The 27,477-nt window shown below is 37.5% G+C and overlaps 2 protein-coding genes across 3 annotated transcripts in view; one reads left to right on the top strand and one right to left on the bottom strand.

Moving 5' to 3' along the window:
- The window catches only part of FKBP15 (FKBP prolyl isomerase family member 15), a 95,601-nt gene extending 95,411 nt beyond the window's left edge, over positions 1-190 (bottom strand). For both annotated transcript variants that reach the window (XM_074293673.1, XM_074293674.1), the window contains exon 1: positions 7-190. In XM_074293673.1, the coding sequence (XP_074149774.1) occupies positions 7-59 (53 nt within the window). In that variant the 5' untranslated portion in view covers positions 60-190. The remainder of the gene's footprint in view (positions 1-6) is intronic.
- On the top strand, positions 138-19,231 carry SLC31A1 (solute carrier family 31 member 1). The gene is made up of 5 exons (XM_074293680.1): positions 138-504; positions 14,078-14,253; positions 14,671-14,743; positions 15,242-15,410; positions 16,004-19,231. Exons 2-5 carry the CDS (start codon positions 14,113-14,115, stop codon positions 16,203-16,205), a joined length of 585 nt encoding a protein of 194 aa, XP_074149781.1. The 5' UTR covers positions 138-504; positions 14,078-14,112; the 3' UTR covers positions 16,206-19,231.
- The last annotated feature ends 8,246 nt before the right edge of the window (positions 19,232-27,477 follow it).

The following is a 27,477-nucleotide window of genomic DNA, read 5'->3' as shown; positions in this document are numbered from 1 at the left end:
ACTCACCCGCCGCTGGGGGAGAGGAAGTCGGCGTCATCCTCATCGCCAACCCCGAACATTGCGCCTTGGCCGTCGCTTCTGGGGAGGAATGGGGACAGCCGCCGGTGTCGTAAAAATGCTGCGGCGTCCCCCGCCCTGCTTTCCGGCGGCTAGGACAGGAGAAGGGACGCCGCTAATTCTAAAGAGGAGACCCGGCAAAAGGAAAGGGGGGGAGGGAATAGGAAAGTGGGGCTGGAGGCCGGCAAGGGAAGCCACGTGAACTCGCGTGTCACGTGACGCGAATCGTGTCGGCCCAATAGCGGCCAAGGGGCGTGGAAGGTGGGAAGGAGGAGGGAGGAACGGCGTGATGATTGAATAGAACTACGAAGGGGGCGGGGGTAAAGGCGATAATACTGGGCGACAGCGACGGTGAACCCTGTAGTCGTGGACTTGTAGCGTCAGTGCTCCTTCGTAAGCTGTCAAGTGAGTGTGACTGAGTAAACTGAGGAGCCTGGGTCTCGCAAGGTAAGGTCGCATCCCTTCCTTCTCCCCGATCCTCCATGAGTCCGGAGATGGCTTTGGCGCCCGACGAGGCCCGCCGCTCCCGGTGCCCGTGGTCCCTTTTCTCCGCTCCTCTCCCCCCAAACGCCTCGTCTTTTCCCTACTCCAAGCGGGATTCGGCGCGGCCTGTCCCATTTCCACGCCATCGGGAGCAGAAAGCTAAGGACAGCCATTAGTGCTCGCCTAAGTTACTCTTGTGGGGGAGAGTGGGCCCGTCTCCAGCCCGAGGAAAAGGTTATTAGGAGACCTTTTAATTATAGCTTGGTAGGCTTAAAGCTGGGAAAGCTCTCGGAGGCTCGTCTGTGGAACCGTGGTCCCAGTGGGTATCCCGCTTGCCCAAGGTCACTTTTGTTTTGTTTTGTAGGGAAACTGAGTCCCGGAAACGAGTCCGGGCTCACCCGGTAATAGAGCAGTGTTTACATTTTGGGGCTCCGAGCAAGGAGCATGCACTTCGGTCTTCCAGGGGGGGAGTTGGGGATCCACCCCCTCACTCTTACTGGGGAAGCCTGAGGCAGTGTGAGAACCCCGAACTTGGAGTCTGCAGACTCAGCTCGAATACGTGTTAGTTTAGGCGAGTCCCTTCATTTGTAACGTTTACTAATCTACAGACTTGTTGCAGGCGTCACATAACTAATGGCACAGGACCCTTATTTTGTTAAGCATCAAACTTACTGCTCCTCATCTGCTCCCTAGAACCCCGGCTTCCTTCAAGCCTCAGCTCAAATCCCGCCTTTTTCTGAAGTTTAGCTACCACAGGATCCCTTCCCCAGAATATTTACCTTTTATTTGTTTTTAAATATACTTTCCGTATGTTATCCATTGAGGGATCTTTGACAGCAGGATCCCAGAATTGTTATTAACTGTAACGTTTAATGGGTCAGTTTCATATTTTCCCTAGTATAATGCTTAGCTGTTAGATCATACCTCTTGGCAATTAGATTTTAGACGACTTTGCACAAAAAGTGCTAAGATTTTAGACGTTAGTCTTTGCACACTATCTACAATGCTTTTGTAAAAATGTAAAAATTCTGATGCTTTCGTAGCACTTTTGCATCTTTTTCTCACTCAGAAACAGCCTTGTGAAGCCAAAAAGCTTACCCATTTTACTGATGAGAAAATAGAGGCCTTAAATTTAAATACCACGTGAATATCACACTGTCAGTAAGTGGTGGGTCTTGAGTTAATTGTGCTGACTACTGAGTCGGGGCTCTTTGGCCGCGTTGCTGATTTGGCAAATTTTAGGTTGTCTCCCTGTTTATTCCCTCTACAACCATTCACCCATTACTTAGTCTCACAAAAATAAATCTGCCTAATATGTGAAAATAACCAGGAATGAAAATGCATTGCACTGAAAATACAGATACAAAAAATGCTGCTATGAAAGGTTAAGCATTTATTAACCACTTGCTAAGTGCTAAGTACTGGGGAACAATGAACACTTCATGAATGTTGACTCAAGGAGTGTATCTGGGAAATCATAGGGATGGGGATTAAATTCATTTGATAATCATTTTATAAGCTCATTCCAGAAGCTGTAGTACTGTGAGTAGACTCCTGCCCGAAAACAATCAGGCTCAAACTGGCTCATTTCTATCCTTTAATTTTTTCTTTATTAAATCTTGGCTCTTAAATGTAGATTTGGCTGTTCCCATTTTATAGATTAGGATAAGAATAAGGTTTTCCCCTTAATACAGTTTATATAAGTGACTTCAGTCACTTTTTCAGTTTCAGTGATTTTGGCAGAATTCTTGGATTTAATCCCAATCTGTTGCAGCCTCTAGGTAAAGAATGTAAATTCCTATTTACAGGAAAAAGATACTTCCAGTCTATATGCTAATTCCCCCCTCCAAGTTATTATTCCAAAGCTAATTGCTGCATTTGTGTTTTCTCATCCTTGAATGAAGATTTTTCTACAGCTTTCTTTCTTGTCATCTCTATGTAGGGTAAGCCCATAAGTATAAGCCTACTTGTTTTTGGTCTAGGATGCCAAAATCTATGAGGAATAAATTTTGGCACCTTAGCTTTTAATGGGGTTGAGGATCAGAGAGCTGACCTGTTGAGACTACCTTCCTACTTTTAAGCACAAGCTAAAAATAAAGAATTGGAAGTTTTGAACAATTCCTAAATAGATTCCAGTCCTAAGTTAGATCATAGAGAGGATAGGACTAAACTTTAGAACAGCAGGTCCCATTATTCATATGCTTTAGGGGTTCTTTTTACACATTGTGTACTAAGTGGTACTTCTGGTACTAAGACTTAAAACATTTAGCGTGTAAACTTATCTTTTCAGACCTAAAAGAATGACATAGCAGGTGATACAGTAGAGGGGGCACTTTCATGTTCTAGGCCTGTAACAGACCTATATTCATTTATATGACTGGATTCATTTTAGAGATAATACTAACATTTCTTGATATGGTCAGGTGATAAGAACAGAATTTTGCTTTGTAATTTTCTATGTAGGGTCTACATATTCCTACAATACTATAATGTAGTATTTGGTTATAATGTTGCAGAAAACACTGGATACAGTACAGAAGTACATTCAACCAAAGGGGTAAATAGGTTAGGACAAAATGGGAATGGTGGATTAAGAGGGATGGATGGATAGATGGCTGTACAGGTATGTCTGTGTACATATGTATGTGTACAGGTTTCAATATAATAGAATCTAGGTCTAGTTGTTTCCTGTGATTGGTAATTAACCCAGGTTAAGGTTTCAAAAGTTACTAAAGTTTTACACACCTCCTGCATTCCCTTTCTACCTCTTCAAAAATAAAAACACTGAAAATAAGCATTCTGGGAAGTGTTTGGAGAGGAGGCACATTTTGCTGGTTTTTTTGATGACCAGAAGAAGCCAGGTTAAACACTCCCTTCTCCCCTCACTAGCAGACTGGAAAATGCTAGTTTTGCCCTGAACAAAGAAGTCTTTATTATTTCAAGTTTTTCTGAAGTAATTAGAGTAATTACTTTTTCAAATAATTTCTGACCAAGTACTAGTTACATAGTTGTCTTGTGCTTCAAGGATTCCTAAGGACTTCCTTTAGGAAAGGTCTCTTGGTGACTCTTTGCTCTTAGTGGAATAGATTTTAAGAATGGGCTATATTCTTTTGAGGACCCACCCTTAGGAATGCAAAACCAGCTGAGAAGGAAGAGGTTGCTAGGACCCACCCCCTACCCCTCCTTTCCCTTACACAATGGCATTTGGCTTTTGTATACAACCTGCTTTTGCTGGCATTGTGCAACACAGCATCATGAGATGGAGGCTTGCCTTGCAAAAGTAAATAATGGGAAACGATTTAAAGGACATAGAAAAACTGGAGATCTTTTCCTGGACAGCCAATCAATAAATGCTTATAGACATTTTGGACAGATTTGGGAGTTCCCTAAAGAAATACAAGTGGCACTACTACAAAACAAGAGATATTTAGTTTATTTTGATTGGGTTTACGATTTTGGAGCAGTGTAGAGCAACTGAGGAATTAACAAACTGCTCAAATACTAAGAAATCTGATGTTCATGAACATCAGAGAAGCCATCTGAAATTTACATGTCATTTCTGCATCTTTTCTTAACTTATAGGCAAGCTGTATTAAAGAACACTTAGTTCAGAGCAAGAAAGTCTTTATGTAACTAACTTCAAGTATTAGAGCTGGAAAGATCCTGAAAGATCAACTGTCTTAATTTAGATGAAGATTCAAAGACCTTGGAATCTCATTTCTAGTCATATTTTCTCAAATGTTATTGATGCTATATTTTATTCTCATTGTGTCCCTCCAGCCTCATAATGAACTGTTACCAAATTTTATATTATCTAGCTGACTATATAGTGTAGTAATATGTATATCTGGTGTCTTCTATTAGAATGGAAGCTGCAGCAAATGCTGGATAGGGCTGTAGAAGCCTCATTTAATGCCAGTGTAACATTTGGCATACAATAAGTCCTATAGATATTATTGATATTTCCTTCAGTGCTGTAGGATTTTTTTCTAATCCATCAAGCTCTTGGTCTTTATGAAATGCCTTGTGATTACAATAATAGGAGCATAGGTTTATAATTCCACAGCATGCAAAACCTTGTGACATTTTTGTTATTTTGGTATTAGGGATGTGCCAGAAGGGGTTTAAAAGTACAAATCTCTTCATTACAGGATGTGGGTTTGTAAAAAGAAAAGATATCTGGTGGCTGGAGGATCCCTATTGGACTTAGTCCTTTAGATTATTGCATAACCTTAAGTTTGTTTGTCATATCAAATTTGAATTGTCCCATTTTTGACCAGGCAAAATGTCTCTAAAGACTTTGAAAATGTAGCTGTATGTTTAATCTAAGATAAGGTGAGAGTGCAAGAGGGAAATAGGAGCTTCTAAATTCTTTGCCTACTGATCTGGGATGTGAAGGCCCAGAAACCTGTTTCAGAGCAAACAAAGGAATGGAAGGGAGGCTGTTAGCATAAATTGTTAGATCAGAAATCTGAGTTTTAAAGCTTTAATCTTATTTGATTCTCTTAACTACCTTTACTTAACCCTTAATATAGTTGCTGTTCCTTATCCCTATTTTAGAGATAGATGGGAGAAGGATTAAGTTGACTTGCTCAGGGTCACATAACATCACAAACATCCAGTTTACAAACCAGATAACATTGAGATTAAGACTTTGTAAACTGCTTAGAAAACAAAATTATTATAATAAGGACAAACTAGAGAAATACTGAATATAATCACAGAAAGTTAGCAACCTAGCATTCCGAGAGTTATAGTATAAGTTTATAGGACCCAATCATTTGACTAATTTAAAGCTAGAAGCTTTTGGATAATTTTGATAATTTTTAAAATTAAATTTGTTTAGAAAAGATTTTTAGTTCCAAAATCTCTGCCTCTTCAACTCATTAAAAGCAAACAACATGATAATACAGTGTATATGCAGCTAGGTGGAGTTAGACTCCAAGTTCAAATCCAGCCTCATATAACTTGATCTAGACAAGTAAAATGCCATGGAAGTGAAAATATGCTTCAATAGGCTTTTATAAGTGTTCTTAATGTACAGTATTCTGGTTCTGCTTAATTAACTTAATTAATAGATCCCCTTGATTTCTAATTTTTTATCAGCATAAAAAACTGCTCCAAATATTTTTGTGTATATATAGGTCCTTTTCTTTGACTTTGAAATACAGACCTAGTAGTCCTTTGGACATAATTCCAAATTGCTCTCCCTTTGAGCTTCTTTTTTGTCATTTTAGCCAATCTGATAGCTGTGAAGTGGTTTCTTAAATTTTTAATTCTTAATAAGTTACAGCATTTTTTCACCAGACTTTTTGAACCAAGAGAACATTGTACATAGTAACAATAAGATTATTAGCTCAAAGGTGATTCAAGGCAATGGATGTGAGGACAAGAGAAAGGTAAATGACTGCATGTATTCAGAAAAAGTACTATTAAAGAGACTAGAGGCATTCAGGATTTACTGTGTTCAATATTATGCCAACATTGTAGAAAATAGAACCCCATCGGTTAGAACCTGAAGCATAGAATTTGAGCTTAACTTTCAGTTTTCAGGGGAAAAAAGTTAGGTTTTCCCTCTTTGGGAAGGGAAAGTATTTGGAGGCTGGTATATTCCAGGCACTGCACTAGCTACTTTTTACAAGTAGTTTTTCATTTGATCCTCACAATCCATTTTACAATTGAAATCTGGCTAACAAAGGTTGATTTGCTTGTCCAGTTTCTCAAATCTAGTAAGTGTATTGTAAGAACAAGAGACAGGGCTGTTGGAACTAATTTCATGTTATTGTGAAGGGACTTTGGCAGTCTAGCTATGTTTTTGGCAAATTTTGTGTGGGAATCAGTTGGCCCAGTTCAGGATACACAGTTAGTTTCTTCCTGGTTTTAGCTCAGTTTCCTTAAGACTTAGATTGTATAAAATGCCTGGGAATAAAGCATAAATTATACTAGCATTCCGACCAAGAGTTCAGTCTAGAAACTCCTCCAATAACCACTTTCCTGTTCTAAAAATGTTCTTCCAGCTTCCAATCTTACTCCAACTTAGGTATAGTCTAACTTTGTTGGGAACTACCAGTCACTTATAGCCAAGGATCCCCGCCTTTTTTTCTTACCTTTAATCTGTTCTGTACTGAACTGGCATATTTCCCTGGTGCACCACTGGATTGATAATAACATGTAGGAAGATAAGTACTATAACATGTTCTTTGTATAGATTCTGTTATTTTTAGGTCCTGTAATTTTTTTCTTTCTATATAATGTAGGTGCATAAATTATGTAACCTGTAAGTAAGGCATATTAGGTAGGCTCTAATGAACTCAGTGGCATTGGGATTTTGGGATGTATTAGATTAATGTACCAATGAAAGGGTCTACTATTTGTCCAATATGCTATTAATACTGTAGGAAATAGGAAGATGTTTAAGCTTTGATTCCTCCTACCCAAGAAATTTCAACTAAGAACTCTTTTTTTTTTCCCTGAGGCTGGTGACTTGCCCAGGGTTACACAGCTAGGAAGGGTTAAGTGTCTGAGACCATATTTGAATTCGGGTCCTCCTGAATTCAAGGCTGGTGCTCTATCAACTGCGCCACCTAGACTGGTAGGAAGTGATTCAGTAAAGAGGCAGAAGGGAAATTTGCTACTTCAAAAGGTTTTGATTGTTCCTAGCCAGTTGCTCTGTCAAAAGTTCCAGGATCCACACTTATTGAATACTTATTCATACTTATTGAAGGTGTGAGGTACTTGAAGGAGGGCCTCTTTGAAAGGAATCAGTAAGTACTCACATTTCCCTGAGCCATCCTCAGAATTTGGTTTGCCTGGAACAAAAAGAGCCTGCTTTTATAACACTAAGACCTGTCTGACAAGTCACTGTCATTTGTATTGGGAAATCAAGACACAGTATTGTCAGATGTGTGTATTTTTCCTAGGATGTATTCATAACAACCATGTTCTGTATATACTGTGGATCTCCATATAACTTGGAGGTCACCCTACATTCTTGAAAGCTTTGCCCTTCCAAAACTATTTACTGATTTTACTTGTGCCAAAAATTCCCTAAGCAAAGAATTGATCATTTCACTCTACTAAATCCTAATTTTATAACCCTATTGGTTATAAAATACAAATTCTGGCTGCTTCAACTTCCGTGCTCCTTTTGACTCTGGATTAGTTATCTGAATTAGTTAACTCGATTAGTTTCTGGAAAGTTGGTTGCTAGTTGATCTCAGATGAGTCTATTTGTGGGAGACACAAATACATTGAAATCACCAGGGAGGTTAAGTGCCTCTTGAGTGGTAAAATACTATGTCCTATTTTTTCTTTCAGGTTTTTTGGAGGGGAGGGGTTGCCTTTTATCTTTTTCATCTAATTTCTGGATATTCTTCAACTGCCACTTCACCCTTAATATCCAGTGAGCCTTGTAACAAAGGAAAAAAGAGAACATTCCACACCCACTACTGCAACAAAAGCAAGGAAATATAATCCTTCATCTTTTCACTGAGGACAAGATCCTATAGCTCTATGAGGTACTTTAGCTTCTGGAAAACCTCCAAGCATGTCAATCAAGTATTATGTAATACTACTCATGATCTCAAAACCCTATTCTTCCCAACCTAGGGTAGAGGAAAGAAAGAGGTAGAAGAGATTGAAGTTTGCACAAGGAGTGCAAATGAATAATGAAATTAAGTTTTAGTAAACTCTCTGGAAAGCAGTAAAGAGGATGACAAGGAGACCTTGATTTCTTTGTGCTGCAAAAGAAATTCTTTGATTCTATATAGGGAGGTCCTTTGACTTGCCCACAAACACCCAATATATTAGTGGCAGAGTGAGGAAGATTTCCAGAAATCTTATCCATTAACATATTATGCCATTCTATAATATATATTATGCTGTTGTAGCAGTCCTTTTCAGTTGAGAGATTTGCTAGAGAAGCTTCTAAATGCTTACAGTCCTTTTCTTAGACAATGATTGTTAGTCCAAGGAGATTGTATAAAGAGATGAAATTTATTTTTGACCAGTTATGTGATCTCATGGGTAGGGAACAGTGTCATGTACCAACCTATGTACAGGTTCTTACTATTATGTCATACATTCATGTCATACAATCATGTCTCTCTTAAACCCAGGCCTTGTGACTCAGAAGCCTTGTAGCTCTCACCTTACTGCTCCCATTGTTATCATTTGCAACACCTCCATTCAGCCAATATATGGGATTTGGGTAAGGTTGTAGGGTTCAATGGACTTGGGAGCTGGAAAGGACTTCATAGACCAACTAGTCCGCTCATTTTATATTCACTTTGCTTTGAGCTATTTCTCTTAGCTTCTCATGCTGCCGCTCTTTTCTTCTAAGCTCAGGCCATGCCTAGGTCATTTTATTGGTCTCATAAATGAATGTTGCGTTTTTAATGGAGTTGTTTGAAGTAGTTTTGCACCTTATATATTGGGCATTGAGGCACTTCTGAGAAAAGCTTCTTTTTATGCAGAGTCTGATTTATGAGATTCAACTGCCCAGTCTAAGCTACTACATTTGTATCTCCTTTAGGTAAAGAGGCTTTTCAGAAGAATCTACTGTATAGATTCAGAATATTTATTTTATAGGTGGAAAGGAATTTCAAATAATTTTTGGAAATTGAGATCTTAGTTCCCAACTTAGGCTGGTTATAATTGGTAATGAAGACAGACTGCCAGAAGCTGGAAGTCTGGATAAATTGTTTCTAAATCAAAGATTTATTTTTGGCTGAAGCAGTTGGAGTTAAGTGACTTGCCCATGGTCACACAACTAGGACAAGTTAAGTATTCACATTTGAACTGGGTCCTCCTGACTTCAGGGCTGGTGCTTTGTCCACTGCCACCTAACTTTAAAGTAGCTTTTAGAAAGTATTATGATATTTTTATTATATATAATATGTAATATTTCTAAAATTATTATAATTTATAAAGAATTACATTTGAGCTTTTGGATCCTATCACTCACTACTGTTTGTAGTGGCAAAGAGCTAACTAACATCTTCTTTTATTCCCATCTGCTCCTTCCCTATATCATTATTTTCATATTGAATTGTCATTGAGACAAACAATTTCACAGATTTGACCACTTGGTGAGCTAATTCCTTAAATCTAAAAATATAAATTCGCTGACTTTTTTAAGTGACTTGCCCAGGGTCTGGTGCTCTATCCACTGTGCCACCTAGCTGCTCCGTTAGCAGACGAATCAACAGTTCAACCATGTCAAGCCTTAGCAATCATACCATCTAACCAAACCATAACTCATTCTTCAAAAAACACATAGTATAGATTATAAATTATTTACTGGGAGATTTGCAGCAAGGAGCAAATATTGTTTCCCCCATCCCAATCTAAAATAGTGGGCTCTAGTAGGAAATCACTTTCTGCCAAGAAAAAACCCAAATTGGGTCACAAACATTGAAAACTGAACACAGTTCGACCTTGGTTTTTTTTTTTTTTTTTTTTTTTTGGTTTTTGTTTTTGTTTTTGTTTTGTTTTTACTAGTAGCCATACTAGTAAATATTTCTCTATTCCTCTTAGGATCCTCCTTAGGATTTCTTCTTAGAGGAAAAGATTTTGACATTGTGGCTATGTGATGAAACAAAAGGTTTGCGTAGTTCTACCAGGGCTCTCTTAGCCAGGACTACTCAGCTTTACTTGTCATATGATATGAAACTCTTGACCTTGAGTTTCCCATCTTTCTGAAGCCTAGACTTATTTCTTTTGTTTGCTGGTTATGTGAATTTGAAAAGGAATATGACCCTAATCTTCTTAAGGGTAAAAACATTCCCTGCTCAGTGTATAGGAAGTTGTGGAAAGAATGGAGTCTCCAGAAGAATTGTCTGAGCCTACTGATTGCATCTTTTTGTCTGAACCAGAGAAAGAAGGCCCCTCTGCCAGGTGCTTCTCCACACCTGAGCTGTAAATACAGTCCCTGTAGGCTCTAGTTCCTTATGTACCATTGTGCAATAACAGGAAAATGCAGAATAGACTGGAATTTGGACTAAACCTGGAAGCCCTATGGAAGCACTATAAGGTTGCTTCAATGCTATGGACCATAATTTCCTGCCTGAGTCCTCAGATAAACTACAGGCAATAGTGCCAGTTCTGGTGTTGCAGGGTCCTCAGGTTTGTCAACATGATCTTGGATCTTTGTCCTTTTATGTGCTTGCAGTAATATTTAATTAGACATTATTGTTTTGGGGATATACTGGCATGGAAACACTGACAACTTTGTTCTTGGTTGTCTTGGATTAATTTTAATCTTGACCTTGATCAGAATTAATCTTGATGAGGAAAAGTGGGCTTTGAACCCAGGTTTCCAGGTTTTTAATTAAGTAGATACTTGGACTTATGATTATTTCTGTATATCTAGATTGGAAAATCATTTGAGTCATAGATCAAGCTTCTCATTTTTTAGATGTGGAGCATACAGTACTGTTTATTCCAAAACTGCTCTCTGGCTGGAAATGTACTACTCTGGGATTGGAAATAATCCCATTTGAGATGTTTTGTAGACAATGAAATTATATCAAAATCTGTCAGCATTGTTAGTGATTAGATCAGCAAAAGCAAGTTTGTTGGCATAACTGGCTTTTCTTGATCCTATTTGAGGTTTTCTTGGCAAAGATTCTGGAGTGCTTTGCTTTGCCATTTACTTTTAGTGGATTAAGGCAGAGTCCCACAGCTAGTGTCTGAAATCTTCCAGATCTTCAGGCCATCTGGCTGTCTCTAGAAGCAAACATAATAACTTAATTTATGCAGATAATTAAATTTGTGTCCATTGGAGACAGTGACTAAGGATTGAAATTGTGCTTCCTAGTTGCTGATGAGTTAAGGAGAAGCTGAGTATAAAATGCAAGTGTAGAAGAGGGAAATGGAAGCTAGAACTCAGCATAAATTTTCCTTAATGCTCACTGTAGTCCCACTTTTCCTGAATCTTTGGGGAAGAGGCAGATAATTGATGGTTGCTTTTTCCTTCAAGAGATTATCCATGAGTGAGACAGAACCAACCTTCACTTGGTAAATGAAATCCAAACCTTAGAACTTGTTATAGTAGATCCAGAAAAAAGATCCTACCAGTCAAGACAAACCCAGGAGTACAGTTGCAAAACATTCATGGAAATAAAGTCAAATCTAAGCAAATAAAAAGAATTGCTCATGGGTAGGCCTTTAGGGAAAAATGAACTGAATTAAGCTATTTTCCAATGCCATACTGAGAATTTTGGAGATTCCACAATATTCCTAAAATATTACAGAGCTAGGAAAAAATAACAAAATTCACCTGGAAAAACAAGGTCAAAAATCAAGAAGTTGGAAATGGTCTAAAACCATTATATTATGGAGTGAATCATCAACCATTTGATACTGGCTAAGAAATAGTGATTAGGTCAGTGGAATAATAAAAAATTAAATAAATGAATAAAATGGTGATAGTAATATAGATAAGTATAGTATAGACACATTTTTTAGGACAGATACTAGGAGGGCATTTAAATTTAATTTTAATGATCAAATTAAAATTCTTGGCATATTTGAGAAGGGGAAACCAAGAAAAAACAAAAGGCCAGCAAGAGAAATGGAAAGTATTAGTGAATCTCCTGAAATCATAGTAATGGCTCATTCATTTAGCATTACATTGTAAAGTGAGGATTCTGTAAAGACTGGATTCTGTCAAGATATCACCTTGATCCTTGGTATACCTGACTGAACTGGGCCTCAGGCAATCCTTGGGAAGGAAATAGTTAAAGCCAGCAGAGGAGGAAATTGAATAAACCAGAGACATGCAGCTTACAGCTCATGATTACCATGAGATTAAACTATTCCTTTTAGACTGCAGGTAAAGACAACAAATTTGCTGTGACTGTCTGGACTTTGATTTATTCTCTCCTTCACTCCCAGTTTTATTCTGGAAGAAACTTGGTGTTTCTGAGATCAATTCAGGTGAAAAGCTAAAAGTAGCTAACTACCTGTAAGTGTAAATTCTGTTGGAAAGGAGCCACTAGGGAGGGCTTCTTTGTATAGGGGAGAGGTTGTGTATGCTTCTGAGTGCTATCATGGAGAAAAGGAAGAACCTAGTGGGAAAAATATGGAAAAAAGTTCCTGTACTTTGCTAATATTACTTCCTCAAAGTTTTCTTTTTTGGAAAAGCATGGCCTGTGATCCTGTGATGTAGGAATGGTGTGAAGAATTAACTTAACAGCTAACTTTTCCACATTCCAGAGAAGGAAGGACAAGGATATTCCTCTAATCCAGCTTTCTAGAATGTAGCTTGTCCCAGAAGTTTTAATGCACTTTGAAGTTTTATTAGCTTACACCAAGTAATTCTCAGACAACCCTGTATTTGTAATCTGAATTCAGCAACGTTGGCATACTGAATGTATGATTTTGGTGTGAAAATCGGTTGCCTAATAACATGGTATCATTTTGTAGCTGCAACAAGTTGTTTCCTTTTTGAAAATGATAAGGTCACAATAGATGTATATAAAGGGAGAAAAGATAAGGTGATATAATTCATTTGGCCTAGTTTCCATAGTAGCAGTGTGAAAATTAGACTAGTTGACTGTTTTATGTCTAACAACAAATGCTGGAGAATAGAAAATTAGAAAACACTTTCTATTTTTGGGTCCATTTCTATGATTGGCTTCTTGAGTGAAGACCAGCCACAAATAGTAATGCCACATTAACATAGTAATACTAATGCCAGATTTCGAGTGTTATAGCATCTTGTAATTGACTACATATCATCTATAGTGGAACTGACATATCAGTTGTATGTTGGAGATATGTCACTTGATCATGAAATCATTCACAGAGAGAATGGAGAAGCCTCACTAAAATCCATTATGACAAGTCTTGCATTGCTAGTACCAGAGGAACATAAAGGGGATATATCCTTTAGCAACTTAGGAATTGGGACATTGTTGGGTCACCATGTATGAACTGGGTTGATGACTATTAGACAGGATACACAAGTTTCTACTTAATTCAATTTGGGAAAACCCAATCAATTCCAATAGCTTTTTGCTTTCTGTGCTGCACTCTACTACATTCAGATTATCCTGATGAGAAAAAGGTTTGTTGCTGTCCCAGGCAAGCTGAGTGATTCAGCTTGCCTAGGGCAGCAACAAACCTTTTCCCCCAGAACAAAATCACTTAAATCTGGAAGTCCAGGATGGAAGAGACTTATTCTGATTAAGTTTAGGTCTGCCAATTAGAATTAATATTTTTAATCACCTTCACTGGTTATTGGAACAAGCTTTAGAAGTTACCCAAATCCACTTGAACACTTTCAAGTTAATTTTTTTGAAACCCTTAAATGTTAATTCCTTTAGACATATTTCTACCTTGGATATTCTTTTACACTTTTTAAAAATCTGATTCATTAAACTACTAAATTATTAGACTCTTACAAATTTAGAAATTTTGAAGACATTTTGGTTTCCTAAATATTGAAGAGATTGTAGATTTATACTTTAATATAATAATATAATAAAGTATACTACACTATAGATTTATACTTTAATACTTTCTCTCATAGGATTCTGCTATTGATCTTCAACCTTTGCTAGGAAGATGAGCCACGCACACCATATGCATGGTATGAGCCATATGAATGACAATAGCACTATGCCTCCCCATCATGCATCCACTACAGCCTCTCATGGAGGTCATGGAGGTCATGGAGGAGGAGGAGGAGGAGAAAGCATGATGATGGTGAGTAAACATGAATCTTCCCACCAATATTAGAACTGAATGATTTGTATGATTTGTTGATCAACGGGCAAAAATGGCACAGGACAGTTTAGCTAAATCTCAGGTCTCCAAGTTTTCCCCCACGTCTAGAATTTCCTGCCCTTTTTTAACTCCAAAACTACACAAACATTCTATACAACCCCACTTGTCTGTGCTGCCTTCTAAATTTTTTTTTTTGCTGTATACTCTGCCATGATATAGGCAAGTATGCCATTAAAAAGGCTTACATGGCTGTACCAAGATTGAAGTAGAGAAAAGAATCCAACTTAATCCTTGTTCATGATTTCCTTTAAACCAGTGTTTAAAATTTCACTGTTACATCCTCACTTGGAGTTTTAGGTTTGATTCTAAATCTAACTTTGTCATTTATTCTGACAGCCCATGACCTTCTATTTTGGCTATAAGAATGTGGAATTGCTGTTTTCTGGATTGATGATCAATACACCTGGGGGTAAGTCCAAGCTTCATTCATCTCTTCATTGTTGCATAGGAATAGTTTCTGTGAAGGAGTAAGGAAATTTGTAAGAAGTCATCTTGGAATCCCAGTTACAAAACATTAGTCAACTATATTGCTTACAACCCTATAGTATTAGGGCATATATTATAACCCCACTGGGGAAAATACCCTATCCTTAAATCACACAAAAATCATTCTTCATATTGTACTGAATTAATTACCTTTTGCTCGTTGGGCATGCTCAGTACCTGTGTGAGGCTGATTTAAATGCTAGATGGGAATTTCCCTAATGTCTTTGGATACAAGGAAATAGAATTGGTTGGAAAGGATTTCATCAAGGCTTTATCCCTAATTTCATAATTGCCATTCTTCTGACACTCTTCTGAGTCTTTATCACTGGGCTTCTTCTTTTTTTTTTTTTTTTTTTTTTTACCTTGTCACCTGTGTAGCTTGCTATAGTACAAAATGACGAGCATTCTTTTTCTTTTTTAGAAATGGCTGGGGCATTTGTGGCTGTCTTTTTGTTAGCAATGTTTTATGAAGGCCTCAAGATAGCCCGGGAGAGTTTGCTCCGTAAGTCCCAGGTCAGCATTCGCTACAACTCCATGCCAGTCCCAGGGCCAAATGGAACCATCCTTATGGAAACGCACAAAACTGTTGGGTAAGGGTTTTGATTCAGTAACTTGTTTGATTCAGTAAAAAGTGGATGAATCTGAGAACCAAGTCAGTTCAGTAAGCAGTTGGACAGAAACAACTTGCTGCTTCAATGGTTGTCCTTAGGAGAATGGGCTATATAACATGGCCAGGCCAGTCTGCTAGTTCAGAGGAAGGAAGAATCATTTCACAAGCATGAAACATAACAGAATCATGAAGGGGCAACTTTTGCTAAATATAATACAGAAAGTATAGTGAAGGAGTAGCATCCTCCATTTAGGATTAAAATTCAAAATTATATACACAATAAAACTGCCTACTTACTGTAGGCTTTTATTACTTATATTACTTTACACTGAAATACAAAATTACCCAGGTAATTCTTTGGGGATCATTAGCTACGTGAATATTGTGAAAATTACACTTTGAGTATACACTTATAGCTCAGTCACCCTAATTAGTTGACTAGCCAACTATACTGTTTTGATAACAGACTGAATTATAGGAGGCAGCAACAATGGAGAAAGAGGGTAGAATGACATATACTGTAAGCACTTAGAAAGTGAACTTTAATTTTTGTACTTCTTTTTTTTTTACCAGGCAACAGATGCTGAGTTTCCCTCATCTTCTCCAGACCGTGTTGCATATCATACAGGTGGTCATCAGCTACTTCCTTATGCTTATCTTTATGACCTACAATGGATACCTCTGCATTGCAGTGGCAGCAGGTGCTGGAACAGGATACTTTCTCTTCAGTTGGAAGAAGGCAGTGGTAGTGGACATCACAGAGCACTGCCATTAATGTCAGACTCTAGGATGTGATGTGGCCTTATTTACCACAATGGGAAGTAACCGGAGACTGAGGGAGTTGATTTCCAAGTCCTCCCATTGTCCCTCCATGGCCCCTTGCCTTCCATCACTTTCATAGACAACAAATCAAGGAGGTTTGTTTACTAACCTCCAAGCTGGATGATGCCCTCCCCAAACTGTTGATTTCTGCTACTAGACTGAGATCCTCAGTTCTCCACTAATCAAGGTAGCCTTTTTTTTCTAATGATTTCTTGATTATATACTTCCCCTTTTTTAATTTTAATTTTTTAAAAAAAATTTTGAGTCATATGCAGAAGGGGTAATTCATACCCACCCCATAACACTATTTGTTGGACTGAGTGAGGCAATAGGGTGTGCCTTTACTGAGGTGTGAAGTGTTGCATGGCAATCTGAAAATCTGAAGAAGGATTTATGAGTTGAATAAAAGTGCGAAAGCATAAAAAATGTGTTCCCTTGAATAATAGCATTCTGGGTCAGAAGCTTCTGTTTACTTTTTTATTCTGATCTCACCAATCACAATTGACAATCAACTTAATAGGAAATATATTCAAATAAAACCATTGGCATCTTTTCATCTTGCTCCCTTAGTTGTTCATAGCTTTGTGAAATGAAAATTCTCATTCTTGTTCCCTAGTAGTTATTGGGATAGGGACCCTAGCACAGGAATCCTCACTTAAAAGAGAGGCATTTCTAAATAATTGCATTTCCCAGGTTACTCTGCTTAGCTCCACCTTAACTCCATTTCTTACTAGAGAAATCTCCCCTCCTCCAGCCTGTCAGTCTTGGCCCACGGGGCAATGTATGAAAATAATACAAGATCTATCTTTAGCTTTAGAATAAGGACTGATTTTGACCTTTAGTTCAGCCTCCATTTTTTTTTTTTTTTCATTTGAGGACTTAATTGCCTAAAAGAATTGCCATTGTGAAAGATTCCTTCCCCAATATTCTCAAAAGGGGTCATTCTTGCTGTTGAGCTTACTTTGCAAAAGTCCAAACTACCTCTATAAATCTTCCTGAGCTATTCTAATCCTGCCTTCCTTGGTGCTTGATACTCTCTATGCCCTAGGGTATAAGAGACAAAGTACAACTGCTGATGGGTTGTTGTTTTTTTTTTTTTTTTTAAAGTCTACACTCTTCCTAGAAAAGGTTACACCCATTTATGATTTGTAGGAACTCACTGGGCTTCATGACCCAGAGCAATGCTACCAGTGGAAAAAGCTTATTTCCCACCTCTGCTGCATGCCTGTTAGAGTCACTAAGCCTCCTTGCACCTTCTGAAAAATAAGGGGCTCAGACTAGATGACCCAAGGTCCCTTCTAGCTCTAAAACTATGATCCTATCCAGGTCTGTTCCGGAATACATTCTCTGAGGTTACTTGGTTCCCAAAATCTTATTAATAAAGAAACTTGGCACATTTCAACATAGTTATTTAAGAATAAATATTCCCTTTGTTTATGTCTTTATTCTCAGTTCTTCTCTACTTACTATCATAAATTATTCTTTTATGAGGCATTATTAGTGCTTAGCAGCAGTTTTTTTTGTCAAATCAGCTCCCTGAGAAGCCACTTAGAAGTGCCTATGGCTGGAGAGTACATTCCAGAATTCTCTACCTGACAGCCAGCACCATCAATGTTATTCATTGATAATCATCTCCTTGCACTTTTAAAGCCATGTGGGATTATTGAGGGTTTTGAGTTAAATGGAGTTAAGTTGGGGCTGAAAGCCAAAACTTGATGGTGCTTTCTAATTATATCATTTTCTTTCTGGGATTCAAATCAACTGAGCATGTGATAATTACCAAGGAGGACCTCCACAGTCCAATGCTATACATTTTACATGTCTATAATCTGACATTAATGTCAAGGAATAGTAAAACTATAATAATGGTGCTGAAAACCAGTTTCAGTCCTGTTGCTTTCTAGGAATTTTGACCTAGACAGGGAGATAAGGGACCACACCCATTAAAACAAATTGTATTTAAACTTGCCAGAGGGAAAAACATTCCCTAGCTTCACTTTCTTAGATTTTATGCTATTCAGGACATTTTATGTGTATGTTTTGTCTCTTGTCTGTGCCTGTATTTTGAAGGATTTAACAAGAAATGATTGTATTACTGGAATGTCTGTTTTTCCTTCCAAACTGAGAATTTGGGTTCTGGTGATATACAGCCTCATCCATCTTGTTTCAGTCCTTCCTCCTTAGTATTTTAAACCATTTGCTTCTCCTTGTACTTTCCCCTTTTAGGGCCCTCTCCCTGCCCTCCCCTCTCCTATAGAGCTCAAAATGTACTGCTGTGTGGGCTCTACAAGTACAGAAACCAGTCATCCACTAGTACACCAAATTTGCCTGTTGAGGTCATGCTTACAAACAATGAGTGGTTTTCTAGATATATGTGTATAAAATAGTTCTACATCTAATCTGGGGTTGAAAAACTGAATTACAGCTATACATGAATGCATAAATCCCCAGTGTTCTCAGAGTCCCAGATGTTTCCCCTCAGAACCTGATATAGTGCCTTGCACATGGTACTAGGAATCCAAATGTTATATGATAGATGCAGTGAGTGGCAACCATTGTGGAAAGGTAGGACACGGCCTGAGTTCTTTCCTCATCACTATAGGATCGCTAGATTTCCTTTCCACTGGAATGCCACTGTGGGGTTCCCTCTATGCTGGAGAGCCACACCAGCCTGCCTCTAGCTGCCAACGGATTCCCCATTGAATGTGTGGTCACCTGAAGATACAGCCACTTTCCCACCTCTAATTTTGACCCTGTCCTCCCTTATGCTTCCTTCAGTCAGATGTTTCAATAGAAGAGCACATTTCATTTTACAAAATGCCTTATTCAGTGTCTGCATTGATTTTCTTATTTTATTTTATTTTTTATTTTTTGTCCATTTTAGAGTGTAAGCTCCTTGAGGGCAGTTTTGCTGTTACACAGCTGTAGAGTGCCTAACAGTGCCATGTGCAAAAGAACAAAATAAATATTTTGATTCTGTTTGTGTGTTTTGGGCCACAGTATTTTCAAAGAGTAATTGGTCCCTTTAGAATCCATGTTTTGCTATTGACAGTTTCTGACTTAAGATCTATATGGCCTATCATACATGACCAAGTCCATGAATGGTGATAGTGCAATAAAATCAAATCAAAATGGCTCTTTGATAAAAACATCACTGCTCCCATCAATATGCTGTTGATTCTGAAGCTCGATCACATCAGTTTGAGCCCTGATATTACCCATGTTAATTTCACATTCAAGTGTTTTTGAGAAGATGATAGCTTTTGTCAAGGGGCTCTCCTTGAGGCAGTTTTCAGTCAGGCTGTACTTTTGAGTAGTACTCAAAACCTACCAAAGCAAAGAGTTCCCTGACCTGTGTTCCATTCGGTAGATTCCTATCTAAGGATATCTAAAGAGCATTACTCTTAGGCTCACATTTCCCAGAAATTCATTGTTATGTTATGACAGGGGGTACAAATTACACTTCCTTTCCTGTTGATTCAGTAATTTCTAAGTCAAAGGTGTCAAAATCAATGTATAACCTGAACCAGAATAAAGTGTAATTGAAATTTTAGTAGGTTTTTCTAAGTAGGTAACCTGGAGGGATCTTTGTTGTAGCAGCCACTAGCACCTGAGATTGCATGAAACCCAATTGGGAAAGCTATGAACCACTCACCCTTCTATATTTCCTTTTGCTACTAAAGATGCTAATTTTTTTCTGCACTTAAAGCTAATTGGGACAGCTCAAGGAAATCTTCATCCCACTCCCCACTTTGGCTTTACTTCAGTTCCAAGAGTCATCAGTTTGGTGCCCTGTAGTTTCCTGTTCTTGGTATAAGGAAATTATTTTAATGGTTTTCTCCAATGCTTAACAACATATCTTGATATTTGCATAGATTGTAGGATTGTTCCAGACTTTGTGAGCTTAGAGCTAAGCCTGTTCGAAGTACAGAAAAATGGGCAACAGTTTGTGCATAGACAATTGCTGTGAGAAACCACGGTGTTACTTTAAGTACAGCAGGCTCTTCCACAAGTACAAAAAGGGAGAAAAACCAGGATAGAATGGTAATTGGGATCTTAAGGAGAGAACTGCTTCCTTTTCCTAACCCAGAAACATACATAGATGGCAGATGGGGAGGGAGAGGACGGTCCAATTTTAACCAGCAAGGCTTGCACAGGACTCTAGTGCCTGGGTATCAGAATTGATCCACCAGATAGGTAGTGGGATAGGATAGTAAGTAGGAACAAATTAGCTATTATTTCACCACAAGTAAATGGGGAAACAGGCTGTAAAACGTACAGAAATGAGCTTAAATGTTCTAGCTCTGAAGTAATCTCTCATTCAATCAAGTTACCAGGGCAGGAAGCTCAGACCAAGGATAAACCTGTCAGTTTTGTACTTGTGCTGTCTTCCAAGTGACTGAGATCAACAGCTGTCTACTAGGCTCCAGTCAGAATCAATAAACAATTGTCACCTGAACACAAACTGAGCCAGGGACATACAAAACCAAAAAAATTTTTTTAAATAGCATTTAGTTTTTCTTATGTAAGGACTGCACATTTATCTTGTGCAAGACAAAGCGTAAAAAGATAAAAATATGATCCACATTCAGGCTCCATAGTTCTGTCTGGATGTGGATGGCATTTTCCATCCCACGTCTGTTGGAATTGCCCTAAACTACCACCACACTGATGGAGCCAAGTTATCACAGCTATTCACAAAATCACATAATCCTCACTACAATCAGCATCAGTTTAGGCTTTTCTGAAATCAACCTGTTCATTTTTTTTATAGAACAATATATCTCTACATTCATATACTATTTTATTCAGCCATTGCTCTCATCTGATGGCATCTTCAAATTTTAGTTCCATCCCCTTTTTGGGGGGAATATAGACCCGGTTGAGAAATTGCTGGATCAGACCCCCTGGGCCATAAAGTCAACCAGAATTCCTGGTTGAAATGAAGCATGCATTTTAAAACAAAGTGAGATCTTTAGGGGAAAGAATTGGTAAAAGAAGTAGACACCAGTATGGTTTTGTATGTGGATTTATTTCACTTAATTTGGGAAGTTTACTCACAAGACTGGTTCTTGGTGACAGAAGGGCAGTAATAAATCACCACCCTTGCGCCAGGTATAGAAACAGAAGGCATAGTGCCAAGTTTTCCCATGTGATAGAACTTTTGGCTGTTTACATTAAAGGTAATGTGTTAGATCACATTTGGGACAAGTAGATGACTATAAAGAAAAAAAGTATGGTAGGAACAGACATCACTTGCACTTCCAACTCAACCCTTCAAGACAAGATCAAAGAAAGATGTATGAGGAAAGAAAGGACAAGAATCTGTGATTGGATTTGGGCTAGAAAGGGGCAGAGAAAGTTTCATCAAGCAAAGATACCCAATATTAAGCATATTTACTCATTACCTTCTTAAAGATTGGGATTAGGGACAGAGGAAAAAAGTGCAATACAATAAGATAGAAATACATATTGTAAATGTGAATGAATGTAGATTCAAATGCAGATGTAAATGCTGAAGACCTCTATCAGGGTGGTGACAGTATCAAAGGAGAGAAGGGATCATATTTGAAAGAAATTACAATGGTGAAATGGATAGAGGACAACAGAGGATAGGTAAGACATAGTAAGGAATTAAACATGATATGTAGGTTTTAGGCTTGAGTGACTGAGAAGATGGTGGTACGTTTGACAGAAATGGGAACATTTGGAAGAGGGGAGAATTTTAGCAGAAAGATAATGAATTGTTTTGTGCATGTTGAGTTTAAGACACCCATAAGATATACAATTCAAGATGTCTAATAGACAATTAAAGATGTGAGCCTGAAGATCAGAGATTAGGGATGTATAAGTAGATTTGAAAATCACCAGTATAGAGATGAGAATTGAATCCATAAATCTGATAAGATCATCAACTAACATAGTAAAAAAAAAAAAAGGGTCCCAGATAGAAACTTGAGGGACACCCACAGTTAGAGCATGTGAGCTAGATGAAGATCAGCAAAGGAGACTGAACAGGGCTCAAATAGGAAGAGAATGAAGAAAGAATAGTGTCTTGAAAATCTAGAGAGAAAAGGGTATGAAAAGAGGGTGATAGACAGTATCAAAGGGGATAGATGATCACATTAAATTAAAAAGGTTTTACACAAACAAAACAAATGTAGCCAAAATCAGAAGGAAAGCTAGAAACTTGGAGGAGGGGAGAATTACAGCAAGTTTCTCTATTAAAAGGTCTTATTTTTTGAATATTTAGGAAACTGAGTCAAATTTATGCAAATGGGAACAATTCTCCAATTGATAAATAGTCAAATGATATGAATAAGTAGTTTCCAGAAGAAATAAACTTATCAATTATATGAAAAGATATACTAAATCACTAATAATTAGGGAAATGCAAATTAAAACAACTGAGATACCCATTAGATTAACTAAGATGGCAGAAAAGGGAAATAAGTATTGGAGAGAATGTGGGAAAACAGAACATAAATGTACCATTGAAGCTGATCCAACCATTCCAAAGAAAAATTTGAAACTATGCCCAAGGCATTGTAAAACTGCACACCCTCTAGTAATATCACTATTATGTTTATATTCCAAGGAGATGAAAGAAAAAGGATCCATATGTACAAAAATATTTATAGCAGTTCTTTTTGTGGTAGGAAAGAACTGAAAATTGAGAGAGTGCCCATCAATTGGGGAATGATTGAACAAGTTATGGCATATAATTGGAATGGAATATTGTTGTTCTGCAAGAAATAATAAAGGGAATAGTTTCAGAAAAAACTTAGGAAGACTTCTGATGAACTGATGTAAAATGGAATAGAATCAGGAGAACATTATACATAGTAACAGCAATATTGTAATAATAACCAACTATGAAAGATCTATCTACATTGATTAAAACAGTTATCTATGACAATTCTAAAGGACTCATGATGAAAAATATCTACTTCCAGATGGTCTCTGAGTACAATTTGAAGCATTTTTTTTTTTTTGTGCTTTTATTTTCTTGGTTCTCCCACAAACATACAAACATAGCTAATATGGAAATATGTTTTGCATGACTTCACATGTATAATTGATGAGAATTAGGTAAGGTGTATCTAAATGAAATTAGATCTAGTGGCAGGTTTGGGGTACAGGGAATCAAATAGAGCTCCTCTGCAACCCCTTTGGATTCGGCACAAGAATACAAAGTTAAATGAGGTCTAGTAGCAGCGCAGAGTCCCCTGTAAAGGAATTTATAGGCCCCAAAACCTAGATTGATAAAAGAGGTTTATTATGGGGTTTGGAAGTATAGTTTAGTTAGTAAAGTTGAAGGAAGAGATAAGAGAGTACTGGAGTTACAGGTTGGGTGGGCAGAAACCCTTGACATCATAAGGATGCCATATTTGGTGCTCTGCAAAGAGTGGACTCCAGGGTTCTCTTTTTTATAATTTAAAGGGGCTCCTGGATGGAGTCCCAGATTGGCCTCTGGCTTGAGATTCAGCCAGGGTTAGAATTTGAATAGAATTCAATGGGTTTTTAGATAAGGAGGAAGCTGTTTGTGGGGGTTGGGAAACCTGAGCAGATCATTAGAATGGGGGCTGGGACAGCCCAGAGCCCGGATATCTCCCATTGGAATTCATGGGGGCTGGGAATTAGGAAGGAATCTTAATCCACATCATGAGTAAGAATTGAAATTATGTAAACCATATGTCTTTTTTTTTTTTTTTTTTTAAGATAATTGGTAACTTTGGAAAATTTTTTGGCTGAATGAGAATAGAGTTAAGACTATAAGGAGTTAAGAAGAAGAGAATGAAAATAAAATAAGTAGACATAGCTGTTGTGGATGGTCTTTTCAAAGCCATTAAAATGTAGGAGAGGTATGAGACAATAGCAGAAAAAAAAGAGCAGATAGATGATCAGAATAAGAAAGGGCTTTTGTTTTGAGAATGGGGAAAACTTGGATATGTTTGTAGGTAGTAGCAAGGCAGCCAATAAGGAGAGATTAAAGATTAATGGAAGGATTGAAAAGACAGAGGGATAATTTGCTGGACCAAATAGGATGGAATGGGATGACTTAACCCAAGTAGAGGTTTCCCTTGGTATAGAGAAGAGCTACCTCATCATTTGGGAAGAGATGAAGAATGTCATAGTGACAGAAGGCATTTGAATACTGCAAATGATTTGCCATTTCCATTTCCAGCTCATTTTACAAATGAAGAAACAAGCTAGTAGGATTAAGTGGCTTGCCCAAGGTCACACAGTGTCTGAAGTTGAATTTGAACTCAGGTCCTCCTGATTCCAGGCCTGGTGCTTAATCCCTTATATCATCTAGCTGCCACATGTCATGTGGATGGTGTGAGATATGGAAGAGCTTTCAGCAAATAGCCTTATTTTTTTCTGTAAAACATAAGGCAATGGAGATTCTTACATGAATTAGTGCTAAATGAAATGAGCAGAAGCAGGATTTCATTATACACAGCAACAAGACTATACTATGAGTAGTTCTGATGGATGAGGCTCTCTTCAACAACAAGATGATTCAAACCAGTTCCAATTGTTCTGTGATGACTGTGGGAACTGAGTGTGGACTACAATATAACTTTTTCACTCTCTGTTGTTTGCTTGCATTTTATTTTGCTTCTTATTTTATTTTTCTGGTTTGATTTGATTTTTCTTGTGCAGCAAGATAATTGTATAAATATGTATGCATATATTGGATTTAACATATATTTCTACCATGTTTAAAATATACTGGACTACTTGTCAACTAGGTGAAGGAGTGGGGGAAGAGGAGGGAATTGGTATACATGGTTTTGCAAGGACTAATGTTGAAGAATTGATCATACTTCTCCCCCCTCACCGATGAGGCAATTGGGGTTAAGTGAAGTGTTAAATATTTTAGGGCAACTGAACTCAGGTCCATTTGAACTTCAGGGCTAGTGCTGTATCCACTGCGCTCCCTAGCTGCCTGTTTTAAAAAATAAAAAGATTTAATTTAAAAAAAAAAAACAATATAAGGCAATATTCTCAGCTTAGAGAGTAGTAGAGGGGAAAACCATGGGAGATTTGGAAAGAGATGAAAAGGTTTGAAAGGATCAGTGTGGAAAGTGGAATTGTGAATTAGGGTAATGCAAAAGGATTGTTTAGCAGCAGTGAGACCTGGCTCAAGTTATGTAACATAAACATGTACAGGCCCTGGTCAAGAAGGTGGAGTGATTTTTCTTCCACTTCACTCAGTAGTTGGTATATAGGAACAAAGGCAGTGGCTGAGGGGAGTTATTCAAGATGGAAGATTAGCAGAGTATGAATAATAAGGGGGAAAGGGGCTCAAAAGAAGAAGACAATAATTGAGTTGAACTGGTTCACTCTGGGTAAAGATGAAGAAAGTAGAGACTGACCTTCCAGATCACTTCTACTGATATGATACCTAGACATAGCTAGAAAATAATGGACTCTGCTAGTTTTCAGGTAGAATTCTTAGTTGCTCTGGCATGACTTTGTTTTAGAATAGACCTTTCAGTATATATAATTAATTTTGCAGTGAAAACCACTTTGGGCAGCTTTTTTAATTAGTGTAAGAGTGGGAGATTAGTGATAATTAAATAAGGGTTTATCAGAGGGAAGCTGACAGCAATATGTAGTTCTCTAGTTTTTATGGGATTGCGAATGGGCAGTAAAATTTTGTCTTTAATAACCTACAGAGAACTTGATTGTGTAATGATCTGGGAAGATAAAACAGCATTTGGGAGTAATTACTCATTCTGGAATTGGGAAATAATTGTTTTTGTGCAAAATGATTAACACTTTGATTAATTTATGAGGATCAGAGTTTTGGGTGAAGAGTTGAAATATTTAATTGTAATTTCAGTAAATACTTTGAAGAAGAGACTGCCAAGTTAAGAAAGTTGTTTTTAATTAGTCTGGCATAGACAAGATAGCAGTTTTGGTTGTTCTTGAATCATTTCAGTCATATCTGACTCTTCATAACCCCATTGAGGGTTTTCTTGGCAAAGATACTGGAGTGGTTTGCCATTTCCTTTTCCAATATATTTTACAAATGAGGAATTGAGGCAAACATTTAAGTGACTTGCCCAGGATCACACAGCTAGTATGTATTAGAGGCAGGATTTGAACTCATGAAGATGAGTCTTCCTGATTCCAGGGCCAGTGTTGCATCCTAGCTACACCTATTAAGAGTCACATATTATCAATTCTAAAAATATTTACTGACAGTGGCTCTATATTACCTCCAAGATCAAAAATAAGATCTTTTGTTTGGCTTTGAAAAACTTACGCTTTTACCTAAATTAATCTTTATGTTCAATGCCATCCTAATTAAATTACCAAAAAATTATTTTGCTGAGTTAAAAAAAAATTAATAACAATTCATTTGGAAGAACAAAAGTCAAGAAAATCAAAGGAACTAATGAAAAAATGTAAAGGAAGGAGGGTTAGCAATATTGGTTTATTATTAGAGAAACGCAAATTAAAAACAACCTTGAGACATCATTTTACATCTATCAGATTGGCTAAAACAAGAAGGGGAAAACGACAAATATTAGAGGGAATATGGAAAAATTGGGATAATAACTAATAGTGGATTAATACAATCATTTTGGAGAGCACTTTCTAATTATGCCCAAAGAATTATAAAACTGCTTGTACCCTTTGTTTACCCTAATTTATTTTAAAAGACAGAATACCAAAAAAAAAAAAAAAAAAAAAGAAATAAAAGACAACACTGTCATGTGCTCAGCAGAACATCAGGGAGGATTCAAAATATATAACAACAGATTACCAGTTCATGAAAGTATATTAATAAAAGAAATTATATTCCTAAGTGTCCATCTTTTCTTTACTTCCTTGTAAATTTTTCTTTTGTTCTCTGCTGCACATCTTTTTTATCCCCTTCTGATCCCCAAGCAGGCTATAGTTAAGAAAGGACATATTTATGTGTATATATGCAAGTATATACGTATACATACATCTTTCCTATCCTTTCTGACTCTGCTTTAATTCTGCTTAATTTGCCTTGCTATTACTTAACCTCCACCCACCCATAAATCCCTCCCTTGTCTTTTTCCCTCACCCTTTGCTTCTTTGTCTGCCCATCCCTCCCTTCTTTTTAGATTTTGGAGAATTCGATACCCTTCATGGTGCCTATACCCTTTGACTCTGGAATTTCCCAAGATTATCAGGGCAAAAAGAAAGAACCCATATGTTCACAAATATTTATA

Source organism: Sminthopsis crassicaudata, chromosome 2 (genome assembly GCF_048593235.1).
Source record: "Sminthopsis crassicaudata isolate SCR6 chromosome 2, ASM4859323v1, whole genome shotgun sequence".
In the NCBI taxonomy this organism is placed as follows: Eukaryota; Metazoa; Chordata; class Mammalia; order Dasyuromorphia; family Dasyuridae; genus Sminthopsis; species Sminthopsis crassicaudata.
This window is presented reverse-complemented; position numbering and strand designations above follow the sequence as displayed.